This window comes from Megalops cyprinoides, chromosome 2 (assembly GCF_013368585.1).
Source record: "Megalops cyprinoides isolate fMegCyp1 chromosome 2, fMegCyp1.pri, whole genome shotgun sequence".
NCBI lineage: Eukaryota > Metazoa > Chordata > Actinopteri > Elopiformes > Megalopidae > Megalops > Megalops cyprinoides.
The window spans coordinates 18,408,352-18,430,115 of record NC_050584.1 but is presented as its reverse complement, the minus strand read 5'-3'; the positions used below and the strand labels follow the sequence as shown (position 1 = coordinate 18,430,115).

Here is a 21,764-nt window from a genome sequence, read left to right as displayed (position 1 = left end):
GAGATGCTTGCACAGACATTATTTCACCAACCCAAGCGCATGTTTCCTGCTACCTGTGTGCGTACTCTCACAGCTACAGACAACGGACGCTAAGGTAGACGTGAGCAACTTATGGAAGAGGAAGCCCTTTGCTGTCTTTGTGTCCGTGCATCTTATTATGGTAATAACAATAATAATAACGCAGTTGCGTCAGCGCCCAAAGATATTCACGCGCACGCACGTGATCGAGTAAGTCGTGAACGCGCTCCTTGCTTGTGGAAGGTGAGTGAATGTCTCGAGGAGAGGAATCGAGAACGCGGCTGCCGGGATCGATTGGATTAAACTTGAATCGAGTGAAATTAACACAAAGGAGAGAGAGAGTCAGCGAGGACGGGACACGCAGGCACTGAAACTAACATCTACTGAATCTGTACATTTAAAGAACCGCAAAAACAATATATTGCTGGAGATACATACTAACTACACTTTATTTGAAACAACCCTAAACTGACCCAGCTAGCTAGTAAGCTAATAACACGGTAAGTGAACCTTATTTTCTTGTTGCGCTGTGGTTGCGAGTTGTGAGTTAAGCTTAGTATCTAATGTAAAATACTTTTTACGATCTAACATATGATTCAAAACGTAAGATTGTATGTTTGTTTTGTGAGCGTTTATTACCTAGCACTCGAATACGTTCAAGCGGCTTTCTAATTTGGGGAGTAATGGTTAGATAATGAACGATATAGGGATCGCGGTAGTCTTTTTTTTCCAGCGTGAAATTGGTGGAATACTTGGTGTGGAGTATGGTTAATGTAAACTGGTTTGTTAACTAAAATGAGTAGGGGGAAAAGCTTCCAGATGGTAACTTTTTGAAGGGGGATATTTGGAAACGGGACATTTTTTCATTATCAGAAATTGTTCTTCCGAAAAATAGATAAACCTACCCAGCCACCTTGCGAGCATTGTTCAGATGATTCCGTAAAAAAGTGATTGGCTAGTCAACCAGCTAAGTTTGCAACGCCAACTGTGTGTAGTGGTTAGCTAGCTAGTTAGCCAACCAGCTATCTTACTATCGTAGCCAGCTTAGCTACCCCTCATTTTCACGGAGTGAATGCCTGAATGCTAACTAGCTAGCTATGCACGAAGTTTCTGTTCCATTCAGAAATGCACGAGGTGAGTAGTTGGCTGTGCGAGCAAACTGGAGCAGGAGGAAATTTGGGGAAAGTCTCAGTGATGAATGGGTGGCTATCGAAATAGTATTTTCAGGGGGGAAAACACGAAATTGGTGGGTTGCTAGCTAAGGTTAAGGTTAGCAAGTGGCTAGCTAGTTGTGAAGCCGAGGCGATACACGAGGTGGATGAGTGTGAGGTGAGTCAGTGAAGAGTGGAGGGGAGATTCCCTTTCTTTTAGGTCGTATTTAAACTGCAGCTAGGTGTATTTGAAAACTACCACGAATCCGAACATTTTTGAAACGCTTATAAACGTAGTGTCGGCTGCCATCCGGGACATGTTAACTCGGGTGTGGAGGAAGTCCTCACGGGCCGTAGAAATCAGGGAGAAAGGCGAAAAGGATAGTGGAGGTTGTGTGGGGCCAGACGGTCAATGAAAATGGGGTTTATTAATTTAATTCGGACGTGTAAAAGGATTTAGTTAGCAAACTAGGTATAGTTCTTTAACGAATGTAATTCGTAAATAAACGTCCTTCTGTCCGTTCGGGAATATCCTGGGAAAGGGAGAAGTACGTTTCCGCTGTAAACGTGCGCGGCGGTAATTAGTTGTGTGTTGGAGTAGCGAGGCGGTCAGCGAGAGGTGGCTATGGGGATTGGAACGGGAATGAGAGCTGCGGGCAATGAGCAGCCATCATTAAATTACATTCGTTTATCCTGATGGGATTAGACCAGAGAGGACACGCTCAACAAGACAAGAACAAAAGTACGGCGTTGGTTCGATGTCCAAAGTCAGGTAGATACGCAGAACTGTGCGCAACACCTTGTAGTTACTTTTTATTTCATTTTCCTTTTTCTTTTACGAGTCGCGTTCAGATAGACGCTCGTAGATTGCAAGCTAGCGTGGTCTGGTAGCTAGCTAGCTAACAATTTGTAAAACAATAGAGACGGGACATATCCTATGCTTTAGTGAGAATGATCGAGCTACCTAGCACTGTTGGATAGGTTTTGGGAGTTTTTCTTCACATGCATTTCATGGTTGATGCGTAACTAAGCACGCCTGTGCTATGAAGTACGTTTTCATTTTATTTCTATAATTTAAAGTAAAGTTCGATCGAAGTTTTGATTAGCTTTAGTGTGGCGATCAGATGCGTTTCTTTTATCCTTTCATCAAAGAACTCTTTGTTGCTAATTGGTCGTTGCAAGATAACCTTTTTCGTAGAACAAGATCGCAGTATTTTATCTGTTTTAACTAGCACGCACTCCACCGTCAGTATACATTCAGGGGGGGTTGGAGGCTAGCCACATGCCACTTTTTGTGGCTATTGTGTCCGCGTTTCGTTTAAGCAACTTTACTAGTTTGCTGGTTGAGAAAAAGAAGGTTATCTGTATCTGTTTTTTTGCTAATTTAGACCGCTAAGATTAGCATCACCCGGTTCGGGATTCCGATCACCGAGCATCCCCACGAGTGTGGGTCACTGTTTTCGTCTCCCTCTGGTGCACAAAGGGAATGCTTTCAAGTCTTAACCTAAGATGGCAGCTTTAATTTGAGTCAGGCCACTCGGTGAACAAAGGTGGTAATGAAGAGGCTGTCGGTTATGAACGCTATAGCAAAGGTTCTTCTCGTAATATGTGGATCCACGTGCGTAGCAGTGCACTTGGAGTATTTTTAAAGTTGAATTATTCCCTAACTTGATGACGGGCTTCGAGAAGTAGAAGTGTATAACTGCATGCTTTTTTGTTGCAAAAGTTAACATCACGTTAAGTTTCACCCTGTGGACCACAATTACAATTATTCAAATAAAGAACTTAAAGCGTAGTTTTGCACAGCAAGCAGTCCTTGAAGTAAGCTGTGCATCTCCTGACGATATTCGAAATCCTAACAAAGTCCGATTCTTGAACAAAAGTGCATCGCTTTGCTGTGGTGAAGATTCCACATTCGTGGTAGATGGTGTGTAATGGTGTCAGGCCTTGACATGTCGAATCATAACATGGCAGACGGTCGCGGAAAAGTTGTTCAACAGTGAGCAGCGTAAGCGTATTTCAAATACATAAAACGGTTTCACTGTGGTGAAAGAAAATGGAGTTCATTGGTCTACCTGGTCAGGTGTGGACGTTTTTTGTGTAGTGTGTGTGCGGCAGGGTCTCACTTGGAAAGGCCAAAGCGTTCTCATAATGCGAATAATTCTCCTCAATTTTGTCTCACGTTTTGAGGGAAAAAAGGTTATTCTTTATATACAGTGGTTATTTGTTCCTGCACTGAGTATCCTAAAGGCAACGTGTCCCTTTTATGAATGGAAAATGGAGCTTCATTCAGACGTACCGAAATTGATGTCTATAGGTTAGTAACGTTACCCAACTAAGGGACGAGAGGCACATTTCCTACTGACCAGGCCTTGAGTGTAAAAGTTAAAATTCTACGAGCCTTTCATCATTTTGGAGTTATTTTGCCATTAATTAAAATGTTAATTCTGTCCATGTTTTAGCATTGCACAGTCATACAAAGAAATGTTTTAAAACGTCATAATTACTCTTACTTTTGAAATGAAACCATAATTTACTAACATCACCTAACCTATTAAGCAGGCTTATGTTGAGGGTGCATATATGTCTCTTCTATATGTAAAGAAGCAATGAATATCTGCAGTAATTTGGAAGCTTTTTTCATGTAATTCACTAGTACTGCATGTGTTGTCATGGGGGCTGGAAGTCCTTTGGACTTCTTTTTAGATAACCTGTATGAATGTTTTACATATGATATTGGAACATACCTGGATTTGACCACTTACAATTATTGATTGTTGTATATGTTGGAGGTTCCCATTATTGAGGAATATGTAGCTTTATGTCAGGAAGTTAAGCTTGGTATGGGTTATATTTCCACCTGCCAGTGCTGTGGGGGCATGTTCTAAATTATTTTAACTATTTAATAAGACATGTTCCAGTTCTAGTGCAAACTAAACTGGAATTACAATTTAAGACATTACCCAGTACCTGACTTTTAACAAGAACTTAACTTAACTTCAGATGATTTTGTGTGAAAACCCCATTTATCAATGTAGAGGATAGCCATGTAGCAAATATGATTTTTTTTTTTTTTTTTTTTTACTAAGCTGCCATTTCCAGAATGTGTCAGTGAATCAGTATTTAAAGATTAAAACAGTTCATTGTCAAACTTGAGATGGCTGTAGAATTACTTTTTCTTCACCAAAATATGCATGTTCATAGAATTGTTAATAACTTATCATACCATTTGATGTACATTCGAAACCCTGGGTGTACCTGTAGTGATGGGGAGGGAGGAAGAGGAGGGGCTTGGAAATCTACTTATGAACCGGGCATCATCGTTAGCTGGCCAGCAGTGCACATACTGCACAGTAAAAAGAGTACTTTGCATTCATTCATTTTCCTGATTTGTCTACTTTGGGTTAGAAAAGTTGGCCATCACTTTGGTCACACAAGTCTCAACTCACAGAGCTATATACAAAACAAAAAAAAAAGTTCAAATAGATCATGCTGCCAGGGCACTGGTTACTGGCAGCTTTTAGAGACAGCATTCCTGGGGAAATTCACGCAATTTAGATTTGGTAGTATCACCAGTGTGTTTCAAAGTACTTAGGCAGCTTTAATGTACTTACAGCATCATGCACATGGTTCAGCTGTAGTGGGCCTGCTTTGATTCCCCCCCCACCCCCCACCCCCGCCCATTGAGAGGTCTTTCATACAGATTTGGAGTAGATGGTACTTGAAATTTACTCTTCTCTGATTTAGTGCATTCTGTAAAATAACCAAAACAGAACCTGTTCATTATTGTTCATTCTGTGCAATTGTTGTATGCATTGTTACAAAATTGAGTTTCTGTGTTGTCAAACCATGTCTTGAATGGTTTGAGAATTTTATTTGATAGTGCATATAAGTAGTCACAGAGAATTAACTTCAATTCACTAATTTGGCTACACTGAAGCTTTATTTATCAGTGTGTGTTTCTGTGCCAGGCAGGGCAGCATTTGAAATGTAATTGTCATGTTTGCAAGTCAAATTTTAAACAACTGACCACTAAAGCAAAGGTCTCTAAGAGTCGCATCAGGAATAAGTCATTTTTGAACGATGCAAGACTGAAGACTTGTTATCTTTATGATGCCACTTTTGTAAATGCTATTAATTGGGATTAAAACTGAAAAACGTATGATTTTTTTTTGATGACACAATAAATTCAGACCTCATAGTGATGATTGTTGCTATCAAGTATGCTGCTGTTATATTAATAGTCAAAATACTGATGTTTTTGTTTAATGCTATTTTTTCCCTAGACCATTAGTTATTTAATTTTCAACTGGAAGAAGTTCATTGATGCGGCATTGGGGGAAAAAAAACAAGTCAGTGGTATGGTAATGAAACCAGACTTGCAGATGCACTTAATTGTCAAGTCAGCTAACTCCAAGGGCAAAAACTGCAAAGTTGCTGGGAATTGCTTTCAATATCACATACAGTTGGCTACATATTCATAGATCTATTAACATAACGCGGCCAACTAATTTATTTTGACATCTTAAATAATGTACTATTATGGCAGATACCCACGCTGTGCACTCATCACTCATGAACGCATAAGTGTTTTCAGAGCAGGGACCAAAAGGAAAATGCTGTCAGATGTCTGGAGGTATGTTTCCTGATGAAATTAGTCAAAAGTGAAATGTGTGTGAACTATTTTGGAAGTTCTGCCAACTCTTAAAGGATAACAATGTGTGGGTCTGTTGATGGAAATTCAGTAAAAAATAAGGACGCTGAAACTAGGCCTTTACACAGGCTTGTTGCTTTCTTTCCAAGCTAGTCCACCAGCAACTGTCTGTTTGATGCTGAGCATGGGAGTGTTAGCCAGGAAGGTAGCATTACAGTAGAACCAGATCTGTTTTTCCTCACTTATGACGAGCGCTTTCAGAGGATTTTATTTTATCTTTGGACCAAATGCATTAACCTTATTCTTTAAGGCAAGGATTTTTTTTTGAACACAGTACAGTGAAACCACTACATGGACTCGCTATATGATAAAACTAAGTTATTTTCCATGTTTGTTGCCTTTGATGGTGACTGTTGGCATTGATGATCTGTGCCTTCAGGGACTCATTTTCATTTTTTTACTCAGATGAACTTACATTTTCGACGACATGGAGAATCCTGCCAGTCAAACCTAAAGTGAAACTTATCGACAAAAATTGTGAAAAGAAGGGTCTGCCGCCGCTTGTGCCCAGCTGCCAGCTTCAGTAGATTTATTGATGCATCTAAATGATCGGTTTGCGTGGAGTGGGGGCAGAAAAGGGGAAGAAAAAAAGTTTCTTAATTGCCCATGCGGCTGGCCCGGTGACATCCTTCCCCTTATGATTGGTTAAAAAGGAAAGAAATCTCTTGCTCGCTTTCCTGATGTTGATCAGCCTTCAGTCGAGTAGTTGAACTAAATTGCATATTAAAACATTCCTCCTGGCTTTTCGAATGCTGTAAAAGAGTCCCTTATTTTCTAGTTCACTGCTCGTGAGTGAGGTATAATTTAAAGTCCCCCCTCTTTATATGCTTAAATGTTATAGATCTTACTGAGTGAAAGATGCTTAGCTGTAAAAGCCTTGCTACAGAGGACCGCTCCATGTTCCACATTACACCGCCTCCACTGCTTTTTGTGGAATCGCTCAGGGTGCCAAATTCCTCATTGTCAACATCCAGAGAACGCATTTAAATTGTTTATGGTAGCTAATAAAACTTACCTCTTGCTTCCATTTGTGGCCCGGGCGCTCTGAGAAATGGAAGGAGCAGAGACTGATATTCCAGCTGCTGAGGCTGAGTCAGAGTAAGCGCTGTCTTTTCAGCTGGGAACCACAGGTCTGGAGTAAGAGGGGTGGGGAGGGGGGGCTTTTTCACAGCCATGGCTCCATCTTTAAATGAGCTCAGATACCCCTTCCTAAAAGTATTGGTCATGTTTTGTCTGGTGAAATTTGCCTCTCAGAATGTTGTTCGCCCCTAGCAAGTTTTCCCTAAGCCTTGCAGGTATTCTCTGGGTTGCCAGATTCTTGAATCGCACAAGTGGAAATCAGGACACCTAAGTCGTGTTTTTTTTTCCCCCCCGTACTTAATGCACGCAGCAGTCATTTAGCCTTTCATCCTGTCTTTCCAAACTGGTTATGGCTCTTATTAGAAGAACCCACTAAGTCTCATGCCAGATCTCGTTCCGTAGGCGCTAATGTCTGCTGTCTTGAGCCACAATGGCAAGCCCCTCTTTTTGGCACTCGTTCCTGAAGTAATCTGGGGTATAAACTGAGCTTGAGGTTTCAGATGTTTTTTAATCGGCCGCAGTAGTTGGGTTTCTTCCGAGCTTAACTGCGAATGCTCATCACGTTCAGGGATTGGTGATTATCAGACCCAATAAAAGCTGCTCACGTGTCCTGAGCAATGAAACGGCAGATGCTCTTCACTGCTTTGTGACCAACCAGAAGTTGCCGGCATTTACAGCTGTTGGCTAAAGCATATGAATCACAGGTTAAATTCAGGTTGAGTAATGTGGGACTTTTTTCTTCTGGTTGGTGTTTTCTGTGGTTTTTACCTGCAGTTACTATTTTCGCGCAGTTTTCATATAGGTTTTGCACACCATGCCTAACTGTGTGGAAAGTTTTTAGGTGAAATTTTGTGTCCCTGTAGAATCCAAGCAGTTGTTTAAAGGTGAAGCCTCTGTATGACAGGGCTGTGAACTTTCAGTGATTTCAAACTGGCACTTCTGAACAGAATTTAGAAAGTACAGGTTGTGCATGTTTTCCTATCACGACCCTACTCGTTTAGAACCAAAGATTCCCCTAATAGTCATAAAAAAGAAAGCTGTGCATTGTAGGTATCGGGTAACGTTTAGGAGAAGGTTGTGATATAACAAATTTCCATTGCATAACGCGCTTAAATATTGTAGCTTTCAGGCTTCTCGAATTGCTAGAATAGGTCTGATCTTGTGTCGTGAAGATGCCCTTTCGAGTTTGACTATAGGCTCTTGAATATACCAATCAATGTAAACTTTCAACATGATTCACATGTGCATTCATCTTTCCTGTATCTTGAAATTGCTCTGTCTAAACCAAATAGCACTTCCTCTTATTAGATTTGACAGTGTCACTGTCCTCCATCACTCAGTTGTCATTAAAAAGCATCTCTTAATGCTGCACTGTTGAAAAATGTGCTTTTGACCTTTTTCTCATAGTGGAAGGGATGTCTTTTCACCAGAGATGGATGTGGAAAGAAATGCATTCTCTTGATGTAAACATCCTAGTTCTTTTTTTTTTTTTTAAACCTACATAACGGAATGCTTTCTGAAGATGTGTTGGGTTATCTGAAATAGCCCAGAATAATAAATGACAGGGGCAGAAGTCTGCCTCCTCTCCCACTAGATGGTTGAGTGGGTTTACAGCAGTTCATTTCTGCTGTCCTGGGAGGAAGTGTGGGAGTGGCTGTGCGCTGCTCATCGTTAGCCTGGCACAGTGGAGAGAGAGCGCTGCCCTGCCCAGCGGCATGCTCTCAGTTCACCCCGGCATCACACAGCAAGACCCACAACTGATCTGAGTCCAGACAGCAGCCCTCTGAGCGCTCTCAACCGCAGGTCTTTTTTTTTTTTTTTTCTGAAATCGCATTGATGCGTAGGTTTCACCTGTGTACAGAGGCCTTGTGTGCAATATCCTTAAGAGACGTGGAGTCCAGAAGGGCCCGTTTCCTAAAAGTGCAGTCCGCTCCCGCCCTCGTCCGTAACAACCGAACTGGGAGGCCTTTGATCGCCGCCAGAGCAAGTTACTTTGATCCGTCCGGATTCGGTTAATCAAAATAAGCCCTGCTTTGACTCTGAGATTTAAACACAGCTGTCCAGTAAAACGCAGAATCAAACCGAACGGAACGATAGAAAATTCCATCCAGGTCCAAAGGTGACACTGCCGAGAATACAGTTGAATTTGACCTCTTTGAAAGGTAAAACGAAGGTAGGTCCGGAAAGGTCCGTTGCCCTACATTTGGAAAAAGCCCTAGTTTACACACACACACACACACACACACACGCTGCGTATGTGGCACTGCAGCCTGCGTGTGCTCCCAGCGCCGTTACCCTGGGGTGGTTCTAATGACCCCCATTTTTCCCTCTCCGCCCCCTCACTCGGTTGCTCTGTGGAAGCGAATGGCGGCTGGTCAGCGTTTCAGCCGCCGCTTGCCACGGGCGCGCACTGCTGTTCCGCTGTCTCTGTTTCTTTATATCCAGAAACTTGCTCTCTGCGGAAGCTGTGCGTGGTGATGCCCCCCTCCCCCCTTTCCCTACCACCCCCCCCCCCAACAGCCATGGTTAGCAGCAGGGCTGCCGTGGCCTGTTGTGCAGCAAAACAAGCAGCTTTTTTTTTCCCACCTTCCCCTCCCTCTCCCTCACACAATGAAGGACTAATGGAAAACCATTCTAGAAAGAAAAGGCATGCTATGCCTGGTGTAATTATATCAAATCCAAAGCCAGATACTCGTCTTTTTTCCCCCCCTTGTGCATATTTAACTGAAGATTCAAAAAGAGACAGAAATTGAGTATTGAATACAGTACGGTCTCTGCCTTTTGGATGAATGGCGAGGTGGTGAAGGCTTGAGGTTGTTTTGTGCGTCAGGTAAATATGTGGTAATTATCTGCTGATGGGGGTCTTGGTAAGCTGCTCAGTTGAACTTTCCCTTTTTTTGATTTATTAATAGAAGCCTTCTGTAAATTAGTCAGTGCTTTTCAGTGGCACGTACCGAAAAGGTCACAGTTGTGCGTAGCTCACCGTTGCGATGGTACAAAGGAGATGCTACCAGATTTTAGCAGTTGTCTCATTTAAAAAAAAATGCTCGAGCAAGCTTCTGCTCTCAGCATGCACTTTGCTTCCACCAATCTGTTGTGTTAATATTTACCTGCTGGTGCTTGTTTAATTATTCAGTGCTAAAGGATGAAATCGTCAGGGGAAAGGTTCCCAGCCCATGCCGCACGTTCTCAGCAGAGGTTTGTCTCGTACAGGTTTGTGCTCACTTCCAGTCCCCGGTTGTCGTCCAGGCAGTCTTAGCAACTGCAGCAACAACGTGGAAGAATACGGAGGCCCGGCTTTGTAATTTGTCCTGCTAATATGTTCGTCGATAAACTGATTCCACAGTGTAAAAAATGTGGCCGTGTATACCTTTAAATTCTCCTGTCTCGGGGGTTTGACCTTGTGGGGGGCGGTTTATTTTGGTCCCCGGGCCTGTGGTCGTCTTGCTGGTTTCCTCAAGAGGAATGGAGGGGCTTGGAAGGGCTTGCCCTGTCTGCCCCGGCGCAGGTCTCCAGCTGGTGGGCAGACAGGTGCCTGTGGCAGAGCCCGGGCGTCATGGTCAATGCACCGTGGCGCGGCCCTCTCCACCCCTCTCCACCTCTCTCCCTGTTAAACCCTGCCATCGCCCGGGTTTTTATACGACGGGGGGGGGACCAGCAGTCACTGAAAATGGATTGCATAAACAGAGCCTCTTCCTGGTGCTTCCCTCCCTTCGTCACTCTTTAAAAAAAAAAAAAAAAAAAGTACCGGTATATAAATGAGGTGGCCATCCATGCATAAAGCAGCCCGAGCCCCTGCGCAAACCCTGTAGCTCCGCTGCCGTGACCTCTGCCCTCCTGTATCCTGTGACACTCGGCCTGTCTTTGTGCTCAAGTTTATTCATGATGGATACGTTGCCCCCCAATCACATATGCTGCTCTCGCAAAGAGGAGCAGATATAAATTATTTTCAGCTGCAGTCAGAGCCTAAGAGGAGGGGGGGGGGCAAAAGGAATGCTGGTGGTGTGCATAAGAAGAGCCTGTTTGAAGAGGGGCCCCACTGTGGGAGAGTGGGCAGGATGCAGTCCTGCAGTCAGCTCACACACACACACACACACACACACAAAAAAAAATCCCACGGATGCTCATAGGCCTTTTTCTCTATTTATAGTGTTTTAAAGCTCCTTTTAGATGCGAGACAAAAAAAGCATTGCAACATTGGTTAATCAGTGACAACCACAGCTCGTGCGTTGAAAAAAAAAAAAAAAGCTCAGTGGTGTTAGAGATCAGTTGTGCTTGATTTTTCCCCCCCCCACTTCTTCTTCTTCCCCTTCCCCTGTGTCTCAGCATGTTGCCTTTTGGGCCCCACCTCTTGGATCCTCCAGTGGTTTAGTCTGCTTTGTAGTAAATGTAATTGCCAGGAGATCACTTGATGGTTGATAGGAATAATATAACCTTCCTCCTTCCTTGCCCCCCCCCCCCCCCACCAACCCCCCCCCCCCCCCCCCCCCCCCCTTGCTTCTCCATCCCTGCCTCCATTATTTTCCTGCTAGTTTGTCCTCAGCCCAAGCGCTGTCTTCACCCCAGTCACTAGCCCCGGCATACAAAGCATTTATTGTTGGTATGCATGTGGAGAATGCTTGCTTTGTGAAACCATTCTGAGGGAGATGGAGGGGGAAAAAAACTCCACACATTGGGCAGAAGCTCAGATATGAATTCTGCTGTGTTGCAGACCCCTGCTGCTGGTGCCTTCGGTCCGGCTCCGATGCACCGGCCGAGGCCTTGGATGTAGATAGACGGGGCGCGAACGTCACTCGCCGAAGCCTTCCGTTTATTTATTTATTTCTTGACTACGTTAGTCAGCCTTGGAGATAACTAGACCAAGGCAAAGCACAAGAGTGTCCAGAACATGGTGTCCGGAAAGTGGTGCTTGACGTGAGAGAGAGCACCAAGGATGAGCTATGACATTCCACATTGCGTTCTGAGGCTGGCGGAAGACCTGCAGCAGTACAGGGACATGTTTTCCACAGTCATGAAGACCTGATCGGCTGTGAATATTCCTCTGTTTCAACTCTCAAGCACTTGAGGAGGAAATGAATAATTAGCATGAACCGTGTTAGGTGGTATGTGGATGCAAAAGCCCAATAAGTGCAGATGTTTAAAGCAAAGGCTCACCATCATCTCAACTATGCATCTCAGGCAACCAGTTAGGCCCTTATGGAGCAAAATTAGGCTTTTGAAAAACACATTTTCCAAAACTATAAATGTTATTCTTATAAAGTGTCTATGTGTTGCTGATAAGTAGGCCAGATTAGCTAGCAGTACTGAGTCATCTGAGGCTACAGAATGACTAGTTCATTTTTTGACCGTCATGTGTGTTGCAGAAGACATTCATTTATGATATATTGACTAGTTAACATATTCAATTGCTTAATGTGACTTCAATCTGCATATATGTCGGTATGGTCCCTAGCTAGCGAAAAAGTGGTATAGCTATTTGCCGTATGCATCCGGTGTGCTCCGGTGAATGACGAAAACGAGGTTGCCTGGTCTTCTCCGCTGTCAAGAACAGAACACGTCAGCATTCCAGCTACCTGCCTGATGGCTGGGCACATCTCTGGCTCGGCCAACAAATCTCACTTAGTCAGCTCCCCCTCCACAGCCCTGCCTTTAATTGTACTGGAACACGTCTAGATCTCTGCATCATTTTCGTGCATCCAGCTGAAGGGGCATTTGTGTTTCTGAGAAGTGTGACCTTGCAAACACTTTGACAGACACTGTGGTGGTGCTCTACTTGACTAGCTTCGTCACAGACAGCCTAGCCACTCTTGTATGGTATTTTTTTTTTAAGCTCTTCAGGAACATCTAGTGTATAGATACCAGAATTTTACCAGCTCATGTTGTCATAAATGCACTATATGCACAGCACAGTTCAGAAAGCAATCTTACATTTATTTTTTGTCATTTCCTCTGACCCTGCAAACCATAGTGTATTTTCTTTTGATGTATTTGTATGGCATACAAGAAAAATAGTTAGCTTTGACAGGGTTTTTTTTAGAGACAATATGTTGCCATAAAATCTTTCTCCTATACACATGTTGAACAATTACTGTTAAATTCTGTTATGAATCCCTCATTTGTATTCTAAGTGTCTTGAATCTGCTTGCTGGGAAAGTACAGGGATATCTGGTTGAAACTTTTGATCTCCTCCCAGCAATACATCTCTTTATAATGGATTTCACTGGTACTTAAGAGGCTGAAGGTAGCTTAGCGTTTGAAATGGTGTGTTAATGGTTCACAATGCATGGGAAAAGATTTTACGTGTTGTCCCGAATTTAATTTCTCAAAATGCTCTCTAGAAGTGTACATTTAACACATTGCCCACTCTGTCTGCCTTAGCTCACCGTTTGCCAGCTTGGTACATTTTGTGAATACGTGAAACAGTTTAGGGCGTCTGAAAAGACTGCAATTTGCTGCTACCTCCTATACCGCTCTGGCCCATTAGCTGACATACAATACGTGCATAGTCATGGGTCTTTAGCTTCACTTGTTAACATGTGTCCTTCCTGGTGCACATTAAATTCCAATTTGACGATTTCCAAATCATTTAGCGCCGAGGCACATTGGCTTTAGCCCGAACAAATTCCTCAGCATCACGCAAGTCACATGGAAAGGCATTTTACTAGGGCTTGTGTTTTTCCCAGCAGCCCCCCCACCACCACCATAGCATAATTTGTGAACACTGGCTACTTTTGGCCGTATACAGGCAAGCCTCTTTCCCCCTGTGAGGATCAAAGATGGAGGGACGAGAGCAGCACACTGAGATCGACGCACGGAAAAAGCCGGCCTGTTTGGGCCTCCATTGCATCTCTTTGGCAGGGAGGCTCCTGGCTTCTGTTGTCCATCACTAAACTAAGCTGTTACACGGAGACTGAGAGGCTGCACATTTCTAACACAAGATGGTGGACTATAAAGCAGAAATGTCAGTCAGCATTCTTGGAGTCTGCTCTTAGATTGCTAATGATAATCTTTGTCTTGACAAAAAAAAAATCCTTAAAAATGTGTTCATGTCTGCTAGAAATGTAAAATGGCACCTTGCTTACGTTGTTACGACTTTCATAGATGTGAGAAATGCACTTTTATTTTTCACGATAACCTGCATGTTAAGTATCACCAGCAAGCAATAACTAAGAAGTGATATAGGTGGCATTTTATAATACTAGCACGTTATGAGTACATCTCCGATAGCGAATCGGATAATAAACATAAGAGTTATTTATACTTTAATCAACCGAAGAGGCGGTATTTCTGTAATAGTATTTATTTGGCTTTCAGACTTTTGCTTGCGCTGAGACCTACATCTTGTTAAGGAAATTGATACCAGTCACCCTCATGCTGATTGGCTGTGCTTTGCGAGAGGACAGCTGTGCCCATAATTCCCAGCTCCTGCTAGTTAGCATCAACTTCACTGCGGTGCCAAATTAGCAATGCGGAACAGTATGGTTCTAAATCTGTTTACAGAAAACGACGGAAGAGCAGGCGAAACCAGTTATAGCCCCTGGTTCTTTTTCAGACAGTGGGGGGAAAAAAAGTCCTTGACGAAAACTTAAGCATTGAGTGTGTATTGATCAGAATAGTTTAAAATGGATGACGTGACCAGCACGATTCCAGATATGCTGGCAAATCTTTTGCAGTGAAAAGTTTTTTTTTTTTTTTTTTTTTTTTTTTTTTTTTTTTTTTTTTTGAAAGACCTGATGAGAGGACAGGGATGCATACAGGTGTACAGTAGAGTTGTATGACCTGTCGAGACCAGAGAACTCTGCATTTCTCCCTGGGAGCTGGGTTTTTTCCACCAGTGCATCAAGTGTTTTCAGAATTCATTTGTTTCACCCTTTTCATTGGTCCACACTGTGAGCACAATTGTGCTGTTATAAGTTAGTCTGAAATAGTGGAAATAAAAGACAAAGGAAACGTATCCCTCTCATACTAAAGTTAGTTGCCTGCAGGAAATGCCTGCTATTTACTTTTTTGTCATTTCCTTGACTCTTCCTTCAGGAGGAACCCATTCAGCCAAATGGGCAGTTGAAGAGGTTGTTTTCTTTACTTGGTTTCTTTGTTCTCCATCAGGGAACCTTTGTTATCCAAATTTCCCAACCCCCCAATGCTCCCACCACACTCTTGCAAGTTTCTCCACCTCTTTCAGGGTTAAAATATCTTTCAGTTCTGTTGATCCAGCAGCGCTATTAATATAAAGACGTGTGTCACGCTGTACATGGGAGGGGGGGGGTGTGTGTGTTTTTTTGGGCTACAGCAGTGTTGCACCGTTGCTAAATCTCAGTTGTCCCTCTGTTAATGTAGAGGAGGTGGGGGGGGCTAAAATGGATGGACAGAGGGAGCGCTTAATTATTCCGGTGCGGCTGGGTAAGTATTTTAGGAAGGGGCTGCTGTGCCCTCACATCAGCCGTTGGGCCATGTGGAGGCCAGTAATGGCTCTGGCTCCGGCAGCGAGCGGAGCACCAGCCGTAAATGGTTTTCCTGCTGCTCTGCTTTTGTGTGGGCCCCGCTAACGTATCGGAGCAGCCTTCCAGCTGGAGCCCGGGGCTTGCTCTCTCTCTCTCTCTCTCTCTCTCTCCCTCCCTCCCTCCCTCCCTCTCTCGCGCGCTCCTGCTGCACGAGGAGCCGGGCCCCCCGACGTCACTCGCCACTAATCAGTTCGCCTCAGGCTGAGGGATGAGCCTGCCGACCGAACTTCCTCTCTTCGACACCCAGAAATCCTGGCGTAGATCTCGCGGGCGGGAGGGCGGGCGGGCACGGAGCCACACCTGTCACTCCGAGCAGGAATTAAGGCAGCCCCCGCCGCCCCGACAACTTTAAGAGGGCAGTAGCAGAAGCACAGGGATTCCAATTCGCGGCTTTCAGCGAACATTTTTTTCCCCCTTTTTTTTTCCCCCTTTTTTTTCCACACTTCAAAATACTTTTATAGGCGTGGGGGGGGGCGGTGGTGGTGGTCTTATAGTAGGCTTGTTTGGAGTTTAGAGCTGTAATCTGCAAATGAGATGTGATTTATTGTAGGAGAGGAGAATAGCAGAGAAACTCCTCCTCCACGCGTGTGATCTGATGAATGCTGGGGGCCCAGCCGCGAAGAGGTAGTCTACCTTTAATTCGGTGTCTTTTTTTTTGGTGTGGCTCTCTGACTTCTCGTGTATTCAGCAGATGTTACTCGGGGGGCTTTGTTTAGGGAGAGAGAGAGAAAGAGGGACTTCGTTTGAGCTGAGTGACGTTTGGCTCATTGGCAACATTGTGTTTTCTTTTTCACGCGTTTAGTTGAGTTAAACTGCTTTTTGTAATTGAAAATTTTACCGGCTCACTCTCTGTACAACTCGTCCTATATAACCTTGAAGCCATGATTCAGACACCTGCATTTATCACCATTTATTAACCTTTTTGATCCCTCTGAACTTGCATTTATTCTGTTACAAAAAATTCAATGAAGAATGTATTTGTAAAGGTTTGTACTTGTTTAAAAAAAAATGAAATTTTAAAAAGCGCCTTTGCAAGAGGTGAAAAGGTCTGAAGCCAGAAGGTTGCTTTTCTTCCACAGGTTTATGCAGTTCTCTCCCAGCTAAAAAAAAAAAAAAAAAAAAGCGCTTGATTTCAAAAGGAAATAACTTTTTCCCTCCGCAACTCGAGAGTCCGGTGGAGCCCTTGATTGAATTCAGTTTGGCCCTGCCGTGTTGGGAGGCTTAAAAGAGAGAGGGAAATGGGGGGTGGGGTGGGCTGGAGCGTTGGGGGATGGGGTGGGGGGAAAGGCTCCGCTCGCACTTTGCTGCAGGAGAAGTTGAAATGTGAGTGAAGTAAGGCGTCGCATTCCTCAGTCCCCCGGCACTGGCGGGTTCCGCAGGCCACCCAATCCCCGGGCCCCCCGGCCCCGGCTTTATCTGCGTTTATCTCAGACCCAGATAACGCCTGCTTGCTCATCTGATTACGCTGCTCGCGGATGACGAGGTTAAGGACAGGCCGGTGGTAACTAGAGCGTTTTCGGGGGGCTTAAGTTCAGCAGATGGGCTGCCTGCCTGCATTCATACATCTGCCTGCCTGGTGCGGCAGCTGCTGCCGCTGCCGCACTCTGGGTCCTTTTGTTCTTTTCCAACCAAGAATGAATTGCCAGGGATTGTAAAGAATGAATTCATTTGGAGTTGGTGCCTGCATGTGTTGTGAGTAACCTATTGTTTGAAAGCAAAGGAAAGTAAGGGGGTGGAGGTGGGGGTGGGGGGTGTTGGGCAGTAGGGAGGGGGATGGGTTAAAAAAAAAAAAAAGTTGAACTAAGTTAACTGCAGAAATGCTCTACACGCACAAACACAAGCTGTCTCGGATCAGTTTTAGCTGAACGCCGCTAAGGTTAAACTGAATTGAGGTGCTTTTATTTTGCTTTCAGGTTTCAGTATTCTAATGGGGTTTTTTTTCCCTTCCCCCCCTCTTCTCTTTCTCTCTCCCCAGGTCCCGTAGCCTGACTTTGCCTGACACTGTGTTGTCTGAAAGAATTAAGGAAATATGGAGTGACATGCAGGAGATTAGTTAACGGATTAAAGGCTTTGAGGACATACACCTCAGTGGAGGCCCAGATTCGCTCGCCTGTCTCTGAAGCGCGGCGGGGAGGGAGGGTGGAAACGCAGCCATGGCGGACCCCGGCATGATGAGCTTGTTCGGAGACGACGCCAATCTGTTCTCGGAAGGGCTGGAGGGCCTGGGCGAGTGCGGCTACCCCGAGGGCCAGGTGAACCCCCTGGGCCAGCAGATGCCCCTCGACCAGGGCTACGGCTCGCTCCCGTCATCCCTCCACCACCCGTCGCAGGCGGCCCCCGGCCAGGGCCAGCCCAAGCTGAGCCACTTCGACCACTTCGGCCAGTACGAGCAGAAGATGCACTTGATGGATCAGCAGGGGGGCCGCATGCTGGGCGGCGCGCCCGGGAACGGCATGTCCTCCCCGCACTCTCAGTACCACAACCCTCCCCCGCCGGCCGTCTCGCACGGCGGAGGGGGCCACCCCGTGTACCCGGGCATGCAGGGGGAGAGGCACGGCCAGCCGTTCATGGACGGCGGCTCCATGTGGGGCCCCCGAGCGGTGCAAGTGCCTGAGCAGGTCCGAGCCCCCTTCCAGCAGCAGCAGCAGCAGCAGCAGCAACAGCAACAGCAGCCTCCGCCCTCGCAGCAGACCGGCCCCTCCGGGCCCCAGGGCCACATGCAGCAGATGGGGCCCTACATGGGCCGGGGGGACTACTCCATGCAGACGCACAACCAGGCGCCCACGCCACCCCGAATGAACCAGTTCTCCCAGGTCGCGTCACAGGAGGGCGGCCGCGGGCCCGCTGGCAACCACTTCATGGGGCACATGGGCCCGCAGCAGAACCCCAACATGGTGGGGCCCCCCATGCGGCACCCGGTGCAGCAGCAGCAGCAGCAACAGCAGCAGCAGCAGCAGTTCCACCACCGGCCCGTGCCGGGCCCCATGCACCCGGAGGCGGTGGTGCACAGCCCGCGCTTCTCCTCCAGCCCCTCCCAGCAGCAGCAGCAGCAGCAGCAGCAGCAGCAGCAAGCGGCCGGCAGGCCCCAGCAGAACATGGGCTACAACCCGCGCAACCCGCCTGTCCCTCCCAACGCTGTGAACAACTCAGGGCAGTACCCACCCTACTCTGCGTACGGCGGCCTCAATCAGGGATTAGTGAACAGCGCGGGCATGAGCCCCAGCATGGGCCATGCCGGTGGCAGCGGCCCGCCCATGGCCCAGGTGCCGCGGTACCCCAACGCCGGCTTCCAGCCCGGCGGCCCGCAGGGACTCATGCACCAGCAGCCCCTCCACGTAAACCAAATCAACTCCCAAGCTATGCACCCCTCCCAGCAGCAGTCCCCGGCAAAGCAGCAGCAGCAGCCGCCTCCTGCGCCCCAGGGGCCCTACGGCTCTCCCTCTCCCATGTCGCCCCTGAAGGCCATGGGGACCCCCGCCGGCACCCCACCCCCACAGCAGGGCCGCCCGGCCAGCGCCGGCATGCCCATGGACGTGTCGGGCTACCCCGGCATGCCCCACCAGCCGGCGGGGCCCATGGGTATGGCCCAGAGGAGCATGGGGCCCCGGGCCCTGGCCCCGCAGCAGCAGCAAGCCCCGCCCCAGCCCTACATGGGGTTATCCCCCGGCCAGAGGGAGCTGGGCGGCCCGCTGAGGCCCCCGGCGGGGCTCGGGGGCGGTCACGTGGACCCGCAGGGCATGCAGGAGCAGCGGCTGCTGCCCGGGCCTCCCCAGCAGCCCCAGCACCCGGGCCAGCCGCTGCCACCCCCGCTGCCTTTCCCGAAGCAGCCCCAGCAGCAGCAGCAGCTGCAGACGTGCTCCTCCATGCAGCAGCCGCTGCCGCATCTGTCCCTGCACCACCAGAGCTCCCCGCCCCCGCACCCCCACCACCAGCCCTGGGCACAGCAGCACCAGTCGCCGCCCACCACCCAGAAAGTGCCTGTTCAACAGGTTAGTCGAACCTGAAACCCGCAAAAAGGTGGCGACCCCCCCCCCCCCCACCCCCCCTCGAAACAGAGGTGCCGTGGTGGTAACTCCTTGGAAAGTCCTTGTCTTTGAATGTGGTGGATTGTTGGAGGGTGGCGGGGGGGGGGGGGGGTGTTTGTGTCTGTGGGTTGGCCTTTTGAGAATAGCATTTTCCCCCCCTCGGCTGAGGCACCGGAGGATTTCTACAGCTGTTGGTATTCTCTATGCATTCTAATCTGGCCTTCCCCCAGACGTGGGCGCCACAATGCTAATTTCCCTAACCCTGTCCCCCTTTTCCCCTTAAGGGTCAACCGCTACCTCCCAGCTCTCTGTAAGCATCTCTTTCTCTCTCCTCCCTCCCCCCAGCTAGTCAGCCCCCCTCCCCCTCCTGCCTGTCTCTGTCCTTACCCCTCCCCCTCTCCCTCTTCTCTCTCTCTTTCCCTCCCTTTGCCTCTCTTCATGTCTCTCTCTCTCTCTCTCTCTCTCTCTCTCTCTCTCTCTCTCTCTCTCTCTCTCTCTCTCTCTCTCTGAGTGTTTGGCTAACTTGTCTCAGAGGACTGATGTGCAAGTTAATGGTGTACAGCAGGATGCGTCCCTTTTGGGAAGATGGCTTATGGAGGGGGGTGGGGGGTTGGTAGGTAGAAAAACGGGCTCTCAATAGCCAAGCGTGTCACGTGCCTCTGATGCCATTAGCTTGTTTTGCACTCCGAGCGCCTTTCTTTGGTGACCCGTTCCATTCACACACAATGGCCATATCTATCCCAGGGTGCACATCCAGTGTTATTATTTTAGGTGCCATGTATTCTATTCCCACACTGCCCCCCATTTCCTGGCTGTTCATATGGCAACCACATTAAGGAAAATAACCATTTGGCCGTGTCCGTGGCAATCACTAGGCTTTTTTGGTTGGCATTTCAGATGTAATTAGTATTTGGTAAACCGAGGGGATGGTGTATATTCCCACAAGCTGTGGGCCTTGTTTCCTGTGTACACACACTGTTCTCAGGCGCTTAGAGGCCCAGCCTTCGCAGACCACCCTGTGATTTGTTTGTCTCATTCAGAAAACGCATCTGCTGACAACTCTTGACCGTTTTTTAATCTTTTTTTTCCTGTGTGGGATAAACATCACATACGAATCTGCTCCACTGCCAGATATAATTGTCACTTGTGAGGCAGCTGTGTCTGGGCCTTATGATCATTATGGAGTTTGGGGCCGGGCGGTTTCACAGCGCTTAATGCCACAGAGGTGAATTCCTACTTGGTGGGTAATATTAAATCTATTTCTGTGATTGATTCGTCTTAGACTTTTCCAGATGCCCTTTGTGCTCCTTCCTGAACCAAAACAAAAACAGCTTAATTAGAACGTGAAGGCACGCGTGCTGATTAAGGCCCACATAAACAGCCACTTCCTGCAGCGATGTAATTGTTCAGAATTGGCTTTCTTGTGATTTGTGTGTTTATATTAAGTGGAGTTCTGGAGCGCATGGTCTGTCTTTGAAATGCTTTTTTTTTTTTTTTTTGCCTCCTCCTTTTCCACTGGGTGTCTTCCTGTTAAAAACATTTCACTGGAATCTAAAAATAAACAGGGGCCCCTTAAACTATGTAGGGCCTTCTTCAAACCTTTCGCTGTTACCGTCCGTCTCACGGCTAATAGGATTCCCACCAAGCGGACCGGCGGACGTCGGGGGAATCGGTCGGGTTAGACGCTAATGAACGGAGAAATCGAGCCCTGTGCGCTGCTCATCTGTGAAAGAGCTGATTTCATCCATGATCTGGCTCTCGGAAAAAGCGGGGCAGGGCGATCGCGTTTTCATATGCTGCAACCCACCTGTTTTCAGGAGAAACACGCGCTGCCTCATTTCAGGTGAAAACCCATATCGGAAAAGAGAGAGTGGATGGGTGGATGGGAGGAGGGGGGGAACCAGCCCTCGTGGCCGTGGCCAGTGAGAATGGGCAGTAGGCTCCCGTGCTAACTCAGCTTTGGGCCAGCGTTTTATTTTGGAAGCGGGACAAGTGCACAAGGCGTACTACAAGCTGTCTCCGCGCGTGGCCAAGGCTGGAATGGAGAAGCGGAGCGTGAGATGGCAGACCGGAGAATCCCGGCTCAGCCACCCGCTAATTCCCCCCCCTCCCCGTCTGCTGGGTCAGGCTGCGGCCCGGGCTGCACTCCCGAGAATTAGACCCGGGGCGAGCGACAGCACCACTTCGCCATCTCATTAGCGGGATCGCTCCCTTTTTCCGATGGGTGTCGGAGCGCGGCGGCCTTTCGGGGCGTGGCCCCTGCGTGGGGGCTATC

General features: G+C 47.3%; 1 protein-coding gene across 1 annotated transcript in view; it reads left to right on the top strand.

Annotated features, from left to right (window-relative positions):
• Nucleotides 1-241: 241 nt before the first annotated feature.
• Nucleotides 242-21,764, top strand: part of chd7 (chromodomain helicase DNA binding protein 7) — a 65,544-nt gene continuing 44,021 nt past the window's right edge. Inside the window, exons 1-2 of the mRNA XM_036522547.1 lie at nucleotides 242-518; nucleotides 17,440-19,453. Of these exons, the coding sequence (XP_036378440.1) occupies nucleotides 17,618-19,453 (1,836 nt within the window). The 5' untranslated portion in view covers nucleotides 242-518; nucleotides 17,440-17,617. The remainder of the gene's footprint in view (nucleotides 519-17,439; nucleotides 19,454-21,764) is intronic.